Source organism: Acomys russatus, chromosome 11, assembly GCF_903995435.1.
Source record: "Acomys russatus chromosome 11, mAcoRus1.1, whole genome shotgun sequence".
Classification (NCBI taxonomy): Eukaryota; Metazoa; Chordata; class Mammalia; order Rodentia; family Muridae; genus Acomys; species Acomys russatus.
In genome coordinates, this window is record NC_067147.1 from 48,205,856 (window position 1) to 48,216,851 (window position 10,996).

The following is a 10,996-nucleotide window of genomic DNA, read 5'->3' on the forward strand; positions in this document are numbered from 1 at the left end:
TCTAAGCATCCTCAATACAGAAAATACATATGAACTGTTACCCTGTGTCTCTGAGAGCTGCTCAGTGGTGTGCAGTTTGAAGCCACTTGTTCTCTAAAACAAAACAGATATTGAAGAGTGATGGCTCCAACTTGGCGAGGGCTTATGGGATAAGCCAGCTTAAAGGCGGGGGGGGGGCGGACACGCCTTCTCTTGAGCAACACTCCACACAATGTGGCCTTCTGCACTGTCCTATACCATTACTTCAGACTAAAGAATATTTTTCTTGCCAGCACTGAGAAGAGCTAGGCTTACAGTGACCCAGTGATGACCCTAAGACAGGGTGACAGCACCATGAGGACAAGAAGCACAGCTCAGAAAACTAGCCCTGCATGCCTGGCAGCCATGATGCACCAGGCTACAAATCATGGTACAAACCGTCTGCAAAGGGGCAACCAGATCCCCTGCGACTTCCCAGCCTGGCCTCTGGAGCATACAGCACCCAACACAACAAAGCTGAGAAAAGCATGTGGCTGTGTTCCAACAAACTCTAGTCACGAACACTGAAGATCATATTAATTTTCACATTCATATTTTCCTTTCAAAAAAACTATTGAAACATAAATTCACTTCTTAATGAACAGGCTCTGAAAAGCAGTTAGTCAGTGGGCTGGACGTGGCCTGCTCAACAAAGCTGGCTCTCTCCTGCACAGGCCTTTTAGCTGCCTTGGGCAACCTTTCAGATTTCTGACTTTGGAGATTAATTTTCCACATTTCTCATTTAAAAATTTATACTGCATAACCTCTATGAATACTCTCATATCAAAAATTCACTAAAAAAAAATCCTACCTAAAAAAAAAAATCTATTAACCAAATAGTTCAGTCTTAAAATACATAATTCAGAAACATGTTAGGAAAATTTTAGAGTTTTTATTCTATGCAATAAAACAAAATGCATAGACTTGGTACATAATTTCTAATTTCTTAGTTTTTACTTTAGGAAAAAGAAAAAGACGAGAAAGACTTGTAAATCTCTCTGTTACTACTATAAAATGCTGTTATGACATCATCAATCACTGTATATGTACAAACATCAACTCTACACATGATTTATGCCTAGGAATCACTTCATCTAATAAGTCTAGAAGCTTCTTTGAAAATGCAGTTACTTCATAGCTCTGCCACACTGTGAAAGCAGCTCTGGCCTCAGAACACAAGGGGGCACACTCGCATATAACTGTCATCAGTGTTAAAACTTCACAAAACCACATAACTATCACCAGTGTAAAAGTCACTTCACAGTCTATCTACCAAATGCAGAATGAGTCACCACCACATGCAGACGCATGGACAGCCTCAACTCCAGTTCTTAACAAAAGGCAGAACTTGGCATGACCCTCCACTATCAGGGCTCAAAATAGTAGCAGAAATGTACTCAATAGGCAGAAGTCCATGGGCTACAAAAAAAGGAACTGAATACCAAATGTTAGCCACCTTTATCCTTTCTAAGTTGACAACTTAAGGCGTTGAGACCTAATTGGTTTCTTGTGCCTAATCAAAGACAACTCCGTCTTCTGTCTTAATTCTCAGTGATGTCTCCTGATCGTTTCACACTTCGCCGGATGAGATCACTTCGTCCAACTTCAGCCATTTGCTCTTCCCAAGACTTCATTTCATTATCATAACGAATTCTATCATCTTTAGCAAGCTGAATATATGCCTGAGAAAGAGTGTTAATGTTATACTTAGAAAAGACCAATTCATCTCTGGAATGCTTCCATCCTACACAGAAATCATATCACTATCCCATGTACCAAAGGGGAATACAGAAATAATTTTTAAATAAAATGTTCGATGAGAAAAAGTGAAGAGACAAAGTGTTTAGGAAAATGTTCTCCAAGAGTTGGTGGGTTGTTAAAATTTTCAGGACTTGGAGGGAGAGAAGATGGAGAGACAGATGGGACAGGCCATGTTTTAAATGCCAGTTTCTTTACTGACAAACTACTAAGAGAAAAGCCAAGCTGGCCTTAGTACTTCCATCACTGGGGCTGCTGGGCTGACACTACGGGGCCAAGGCTTGCCGTAACACACTCTTGGGCTCTCCCAAAGGACATGTACAGCCAGAAACTGCACTACTTACCTGCTTTTCATCACTAGACAGGTTTTTCCAAGCCTGATTTACAGTCCTCAGTTTTCCCTGTAAGACAGCAGATAGTTGAGAGGTACACACTAAAGAAAAAGCAGAGGAGAACATTCCTCGCTTATTCCAACAAAGAATTATCTACCTTCACAAGCAACACTAAGCAACGTCAGCTGACACTTGTTTCTACTGAGCTATCACATTTGCAAAATGGAAGTGAGTATCTCTTTGGTTTAAAAATGCTTGTATACAAGTATAATCTCCACTCTGTTACAAGCTAACTTCGTAGGCTGTTTTTTCTTCCTGGTAGTTGTGTTTGGTTCTGAACTTTGTGCCTAGGTGTTTGTTTAGGTGTCATCACAGGAGTAGAGCAAGTGGTCCTTAACTCTACTCAGCTCATCAGCTGACTTGAGTGTCATCCTGGGAAGGAGGCTATACTTTACGCCCCCCCCCCCCCACCCCCGGCTCTGTTTATATAAGGCAATAAGGAGGCAGAAGACAGACATTCCTCCAGACTCTATTCAACAAAGTTTCCAGTATAAATGCATGAGGACAAAACCAACAGAAATGCATAGCCCCTCTCCCCTACTCCTCAAAAAAGGGGAGCCCACCCCCAATCCCAGCACGACAGGTCCCATCAGGACTGAGCACATCCTCTACCACGGTAGTCTGGCAACATGCCTTTAATACCAGGACACAGAGGCAGAGGTAGGTGGATCTCTGTGAGTTCAGGGCAGCCAAGGCTATTACACAGAGAAACCCTGTCTCAAAAAAAAATAAAAAATAAAAAATAAAAACAAAACCCCAAAACAACAGAAACAAAAACAAAAAAAAAACCCGAAATACGAATCACCCACATATTCTTAAGGAAAAGCTAGAAGAGAGTAAATGCAGAGGTGCACGGCCACTGATGCAGGAGGAGCTTGGCATACTGGTATTCACTGGACAGATGGCTGCTGCCAATCCGGAATAAGCCACATGCTTCAAACTGACCTAACATGACATCTGTAGATATACTGAGTTAGTGAGCACCTACAAACTAAGATTCAAAAAAGACTGTAAGTGAAACTGAGTAATTTGAGTAATGTTTCTTCTGTAAATATACCGGGGATTCAACTGCTGGCAAGCACCTCATGCAGGTGTATATGTATTTGTGTATATATTTATGTTTGTGTCTGTGTGCATGTGTTTATTTGTGTGCATCTATATATGCATGTCTGTGTGTGTACATGCGCGAGTTTGTGCGCATGCGCATTAGAAGGTTGGGGGGGGGGGTGTCTGCACAAAGTCTCACGTGGCTCAGGCTGGCCTGGAATTCTGTGACCTAAACTCGCCTTGAAAATGTAATTTTCCTACCTTGGTCTCTGAAGGACTGGGATAACAAACATGACTCACCCACCCAACTTAGCAAGTATTTTAAGTGAATAAAACTGTAATCAAGTTCTATTTCCATTACTAAGGACAGAGTCCAGTCATTCTGCATATATTTAAAGTTTCAATACTACTATATTGAAAGTTCTTGCCAGAACAGAGCTTTTCTATAGTTTAAAAACATAAATAAACCCACCTAAACCCAAAGTAAATCAGTGACTGAAGAAATTCTAAGTATTACAAAGTAAGCCTTCATCTCACTAACACTGAATCACAAAATCTAAAATCCCAAGGAGACTTTCCAGGCATTAACACTACCACCAACCTTGCACTCTTACCACTACAGCTTGTGGACAAGAGTACAGGATCAAGAATTCACACTGCGATGAAGAGGCACAGGTATTTCTTTCCTAGGATTTGAGAACTAGAAAATGATTCTAGAAGATGCCAGAGTTTGAAATAGTACAAGATGGAGGAAAGATCCAATTTTGCTAAGTGGATTTAAATGAACAATGCTGGTTCCTGGAAAATGGCCTAAAGAATAAACTTCCTTGACTTATACTAGGCTCTAACTTGTTTTTAAACTTTTAATAGTGTCAATAAAGCTGTTTCCATTTAAGGAAAATACTTTGAAGATCAGAAGCCATTTTTCTAAGCTAATCTTGGTTATTCTAGGAAAAAAAGTTTGATCTTACTAAACACTAAAAAATATATTTTGCAGGGCTGGAGAGATGGCTCAGAGGTTAAGAACATAGTCTGCTGTTCCAAAGGTCCTAAGTTCAATTCCCCCCAACCACATGGTGGCTCACAACCATCTATAATGAGATCTGATGGCCTCTTCTGGCACCTCTTATTACAAACATAATAAAAAAAAACTTTTAAAAATACATATTTTTTGGTAAAATGAATAAAAATTTAAAATCCCAAAGAAAAGTGACTAAGAAACAAGTGCATGCCTGAGAAGAGGCCTGTTATACACATGCACTTTAAACACATGTAGCATGTAAGTGCAACAGGACTTGTCAATGAATGTTGAATCCAGTTAACCCTAGTGCTGTGCCCACTGAGCTCAATGCCTAGTGATGACCTGAACACCTGCACTTCTTAACCACAGCACTTTATACAAGGAACACACAGCTGCCACTGGCGCTCTTGAGGAGAGATGGACAGACTCTGTCCATCACGTTCATGTGACTCTGTCCACATGCACAGCACGGTCCCACAGCACAGAAATAGCCAGTCTTATTAAAGGACAAGGCATGATGAAGAGATACTCACACCCAAGCCCAGAACAAAGCAAGACATCCTTAATCGTTTTGCAGAGAAGCTGACACTTCAGAGCTGTTGGATTCAAAAGTTCCTAATTCTTAACATCTCATAACGTGAAAACATTCTCTCTTAAATGTAAAGAGTTATATTACATAGAGTTCTGTGGATGTGTACATGTGTAAACCATGAAAACAGAAGGGTGACAATTAGAATTTTGAAAGTTGTCCCAGTACGTACCCAGTATGTACGTTGCAGCAGCAATGTATGGTAGCCACACAACCAATTGCATGTGGTAACAAGAGCCTCTGTCTTTTCCAGCGCTGGGAATCATTGGAAACCCAAGGTATCAGCAGACCCAGCTCCAAGGATTTTTATTCAGACACAAACCAGCATTTGAACTACACAATAAATTTCCATATTTGCAATTTTCCTTCATCATGTGACACGAGACACACCTACAACTTCCTATATGATTTTAAACTAACACAAAACCTAAGAGCAACCTGCAGCTGTGCTTACCTGAGCAGATTCATCCTTAGCCTCTTGGAAGCATTCAGATACGTAAATGTTGTACGCTGATCGAGGTCTTTTTGGTTTTCCAAGCAAAATTAATTCCTGAATAACAAAAATGAAAGTGGCAAAATAGTCACTAGAAAGCCTAATGTTATCTGAAGAAACAAAGCAGGACAACATCCAAGCGAACACAATTCTGCTATGTTTTCTTGAGATGGGGACTTGCTGGCTGCCACCTTGCAGCCATTCTTTTTCCTCTGCTTCTCAGTGCTGACACACACCCTGCATCACACACCCAGCAATGCTGTGACCTGTATATAAGGTATGCATGTTCTATCTTGGAAGTCTGAAACTTTTTCAAGCATAAAATCTTAAAAAGGGTAATACATGAGGCATTTCTCCATAAAGGTTTTTTTTTCCTTTATATATTATTTTTATAGCTTCCATGAACTGAATCCGCATTTACATATAAAACCATCTTAAAACATTTTTTTTAATCCCAGTTTCATCCGTGCAGGACATCGTCATTCTACTGGACTAGTCTATATATGTTCCCACTGAACCCAATAAACACACAACTATTTGTTTAGTAACCTTATTTCATTCCTTTCCTTGCACGGCTCCTAAGATTTAAAATTCAAAATATATACTCAATTCTTGCCAGGTGACAAGAAGGAACTATGGAATGGGCACCCAGCATCTCTTGTGCTTGGTCCCAAACTCACTGTGATAAGATACTGCACTTTTCTCTATTTTCTCAGTTTGGAGAGTAGCAGTATCTGACTGCATCAAGTCCTAGGGTAGATAACATAGCACAACAGATAAAGGAGTGTATTGCACAACCCCAGGAAAGGTGAAAGGACAGAATCAACTCCACAGTTGTCCTCTGACCTTCACACTGGTACCCCTCCCCCATAACATATACACACACTTATGAATAAAATTTAAAAATTGGAGGAGTCCGAAATGTGTTAGGAAACCAAGGGTATTAACTGTCTAAGGTCTTATATACATGGGTTTGATTATAGAAACTAAAAGAGTGTTCCTTAAAGAAAAATACAGCCTGATTTTGAAACAGTGGCCTTGATGTGAAAGTAAAGGTGAGAAGCAAAAAATTTAACCATGCAGCTGTTTGAATAGTTATTTCTTTGAAAGAAAATAGAAACCTACCTCAAGGGAACTCCTTACTTGAATAACTGGCATTTTCCTCTGATGTACTAATGAAGGAATTCAGTATGTTCGGCAACCTTCAAAATCATGATCCTCTACAGATAATTCAAATGTGAAAACTACTCTAGAAGGCAGACTCAGGGCAAAGCCTCTTGCTGGGCATCAGTTGCGTGCTCAGGCCAGTCCTACTGACAGGCGCAACCAGAACTTCCCAGACAGAGCGTGAGATAGATGATGACCCTGCTTTTGCCTAAGTGCAGTGCCCAAAAGCACTCTGCTACATCAAATCTTCTGACACTGACACAAGGGAAAACTGCCCTGGATCCTTGGTTATGGTGAGCATTTTCACAGGAAACAGCATGCCAGTGATACTCACCCTTCTTTTTATCAGCGCTTTCTTTTTTAAACGTTTTTGCCTGACTTCTTTCTCAAAAGACACCAACTGACTTGGTGTTAGCTGTTCTTTAAACTTGTCCATGGCTTCTTTGTACGCTTTCCAATCTGCCTTAAAATCAGCTTCATATGCCTGTAAATTAAAAACCCAAATAAAAATCAGCAAACTGCTGCTGGCAAGCTCAATACATCACATTTGCCAGGGAAAGACAACTACAGTCAGATAAAGGTAGGTGAACAGCCAAATGAAAATGTATTCCGAGATGTATTTTTCACATGCCTGCTAATCCAACTACAAGGACAGCAACTGGCCATCCTTCCTGACCGTTGTCAACCATTTACCTGAGCTCCACCCGTCCACATCAACATCATTTATGAAACAAAAGGTACAGAACATCTATGCGGACATGACTGTGGGAGGGTGGGGGAGACTAAGAGGATGGCCAGTGTCTATAACCCTCATGCTGGGGTCAGGGGGTTGCAGAGAAACAGGTGGATTCTTGGAGCTTACTGGCCAACCAGTACAATTCAGTTGGCAAGCAATGAGCACAAGCAAAGACCCTGTCTGTCCAAAAGCAAAAGTTATGAAAATAGGCATCTCTAGCCACAGAGCTGGTCAGCCAAACAGAAAACATAAATGCTTACTTTTTTTTCTTCATCTGGTAGTTCCCTCCACATGGCCGCAATTTTTCTAACCAATTCTGAAAGTTTTGCATCTACAAATTAGAATTGAATAAAAATGGACGTCTCAATTTTATTTCTTAGGGGTTAACTTCTCCAAGCTTTTGAAAATAGCCTAGTGGCACTAGAAGAAAACTAATTACATACATCTCTACACTCTAGCTTTACGGAGTATGTACAGACTACCACGGACAGTCCTTAGAAGCCCATTGCTAGGATAAGCACTTGGGTAACCAAATGCTTCAAGTTTCTGATTTCTTTATTTCAACCGAAATATTGTCATGTCTTTCAGGAATTATTGTAAGTAAAACCCAAGCAAGCCACAAACCATCCTTGCTCACACAACAGCATCTTGAGCTGGAGGCAACCAGCTCACCCATGAGTGGGACCTAGCCTGGCTGCAGCAGGCAGATGTGCTAAGTGTCCGAAGTGACACAGCCACCCCTGGGTGTTGCCTATGAACTGGGCTGGGCAGTGGCTCTTGGTAAACAAATTCTGTGCCTGTTCTGACTACAATCTGGCCGAGTGTTTTCCGCTGTGATCCGGGGAGCAGCAGATGGCTTGAGGTTCCAGGTATGGGGCTTCGTAGAGGAAGAGGTGGAGACCCGGTGTATCTTCCTCAGGGGACACCTACCTTCAGTAAGCCAAGTGCCTGGCTTAACCCTACTTTATTAAAGAAAAAAAAATTGTTTACGAAATTTCATTCAGATACAAAGGTATTATAAAATGAATCCATTTCCTCCTTTGTCTTTAACTGGGGATACACTGCTTTATCAGACATGTGTCAGTACCAAGTCTCACACATTAGAAAACAAGGGTATAGATACGAGTACGCGTCAATCTCTCTAATTATTTACCTTTATTTTATGTGCATTGGTGTTTTGCCAGTATGCATGTCTACGTGAGAGTCAGATCTTCAAGTTAGTTAGTTGTAAGCTGCCATGTGGGTGCTGGGCTCTGAACCTGGGTCCTCTGGAAGAGCAGCTAGTGCCCTTAACCACCGAGCCATTTCTCCAGCCCCTCAATCTCTTATCTACAATAAGAGTACTTTAATATGACTTTCACAAGTGTCTTGTGAGGAATACAGCCAAGCACCTCTCTCAGGCTGTGGAAATCGTAAGCAAGGACTAACGTATTAATTCAACAAGTACCTCTATAACTACATACTCACATGAAAGCCCTATATTTTCTTAGGCTACCTGGAATCTTTCCTATTGCAGGTTGTTGTTGTTGTTTTGGTTTTTTTTTTTCTTTCTTTTTTTTTTTTTCAGGAACTCAGATAATTTTCAGTTAACAGTGATTTATATAGATCATTACTATATTTTACAGTACACCTCCTGGTAAGCTATTTTACTGCACCGTTACAAACAATGTCCTATGGTGGAAGTAACACCCAGGGCAACTAGGCCTCAGCTTTAACTATTTTCTCTAGAGTATGCGCCACTCTACAGGTTATTTTAAAAATACTGTGCTCATTCATATTTAAGAAATGACTATTAGCTATAAGATGCTATACAGACTGCCAAAGAAAAGAACTGTTGCTAGATGCCCTGGCAGCGCAAATCAAGATTGTAGTTTAAAAAAAAAAAATCACAGTAGAGAAAAGATTTAGGCCGCAAACTCCTTACCTGGGTGTTTAGCTTTAAATCTGGGTAGCTGTTCTGTAGAAAATCGAAGGTATGAGCTCATAGGTTTCTTTGGATAATTACCCAAGTTGGATGAAAAACATTTAGGAATACAGAAAAGGCTACACAGGGATAAAAAGAACCGAATGTCAGATATGTAGCATTCATACACAGACCTCGGAGTCTAAATATAGTGTCAGCCAAGGTGCTAAAATATCCAACACCTTCACCTAAAACGCTAATAACTGGTGAGGGGGCCGGTGGGGAAGTGGCGGTGGTGGGGGTGCTCCGGGAGGGGGAGACACGCCTTTAATCCCAGCAGGAGGCAGAGGCCAGCCTAGTCAACGGAGTTGAGTTACAGGGCTACACAATGAAACCCTGTCTCAAAACAATAGATAAATAAATAAACAGCGAATGACTTTTGAGTGATTTCCTTTCCCCCTGCTGTGTTCAGAGTTAAATGCACGCGCTTCGTTTGTATAAGCTCGCTATGAACCTCTCCACAGCCGACCACTCCACTCCCAAGCCTTAGGAGTTAACGTTAAAACTCTGCCCAGCCAAGGCTGAAGCCTGCAAACAGGGCACCCTGGGTGATCTAGCCAAGGGGAAGACGGGGCTGCAGGGATGAAGCCCAAGCCAGGTAACAGTAGGGGCGATCGTTCCGCGCCACAGCTCCGGGTCCCCCCGCCCCTCCAAGGTTCGGGAAGGTCGGAAGGAACCCTCCGCGCCGACAAATGACAGGAAGTGGGTTCGGGCACTAACGGCGTGAAAGCCCCACGCGGCCCTAAGACTCCGGTGGAACGGGAGCTGACAGATGAGGGGACGTGCGGCGCCCCTCGCCCGCGGCCTACCTGAACGGCGAGGGCAAGCGGCCCCCGCAGTCCGCGCACATCTCGGCCCTCGAGCGCCCGAGTGCCCTTAGCGCGCCCCACATTCCCCGTAACAGGGCCATCGGTCGGGCCGACGATGCGTTAGCCCGGCGCCGCCCGTGGAGAGCCGTCGTCGCACGCAGCACGATGCACACCCCGCGTGGAAACACCGAAGGTTTGTTATCATGCCCGCCACGCGCGGGGCACTGTGGGAGCCCGGACTTCCGGTCTGCGGCAGGAGGTGGAGCGGACGGAAGGCGATGTTGCGTCCCCCGCCTCCTTCGGTGGGCGGAGCTGAGAAGGGAGTGGGTCTTGGGCGAGGCAAGGAGGTCTAGAAAGGGTGTAGCTGGGCCGCTGGCCGGAGGCCCCGCCGAGTGTTCTGGGCGGCCTGCAGGCTGATGCAGGACTGGGGCCTCGCCTGCCAGTTCAGATACCTTACGTTTGTGCTGCGCCTTATGTCACAATGCCTGGGCCCTGAGGTCAGAAGGCAGCGGTATTGCAGATATCCAAGCCTCGAACTGCATGAGAAGGCAGTTTCCTCTGAGCTCACAGGAAAGCACACAGGGCTGAGAGGGGGGAGTGGTCATGAAACATCTAGTTTTCTATACCATCTTCTCTTTACCACCCCCAAGGGCCTACATGACTGAAAGAGAGAACCGACTCATGCAAGTTGTCCTCAGACTTTGGCATATACACACAAAAATAAATGTGAAATTTAAAAAATTAATAAGCCGGGCATGGTGGTGCGCGCCTTTGATCCCAGCATTAGGGAGGCAGAGGCAGGTGGATGGATGTGAGTTTGAGGCCAGCCTGGTCTACAAAGTGAGACCACAACAGCCAACGCTACACAGAGATACCATGTCCCAAAAAAACAAAACATAAATTAATTACTACTACTACTACTACTAATAATAATAATAATAAAGCCGGATGTGATGGTGCACGCCTTTAATCCCAGCATTTGGGAGGCAGAGGCAGGTGGATC

At 43.1% G+C, this 10,996-nt stretch overlaps 1 protein-coding gene across 1 annotated transcript; it reads right to left on the bottom strand.

The window, feature by feature from the left end:
* Nucleotides 1-1,464: 1,464 nt before the first annotated feature.
* On the bottom strand, nucleotides 1,465-10,238 carry Tfam (transcription factor A, mitochondrial). Its single transcript, XM_051153205.1, has 7 exons — nucleotides 9,994-10,238; nucleotides 9,146-9,264; nucleotides 7,482-7,552; nucleotides 6,820-6,969; nucleotides 5,280-5,375; nucleotides 2,121-2,177; nucleotides 1,465-1,700 (listed from the first exon to the last, which is right to left on the bottom strand). The coding sequence occupies exons 1-7, from the start codon at nucleotides 10,092-10,094 to the stop codon at nucleotides 1,560-1,562; spliced, it is 735 nt and encodes a 244-aa protein (XP_051009162.1). The 5' UTR covers nucleotides 10,095-10,238; the 3' UTR covers nucleotides 1,465-1,559.
* Nucleotides 10,239-10,996: the final 758 nt, after the last annotated feature.

Bases quoted from the DNA above. Each gene is read 5' to 3' on its own strand.
- Tfam (XM_051153205.1), bottom strand. From the start codon at position 10,094: ATGGCCCTGTTACGGGGAATGTGGGGCGCGCTAAGGGCACTCGGGCGC. The intron at 7,553-9,145 runs GTAAGGAGTTTG...TCTAATTTGTAG, and splicing joins ATTTAAAGCTAAACACCCAG to ATGCAAAACTTTCAGAATTG. The intron at 2,178-5,279 runs GTAAGCACAGCT...GCTGTCTTACAG, and splicing joins CTAAGGATGAATCTGCTCAG to GGAAAACTGAGGACTGTAAA.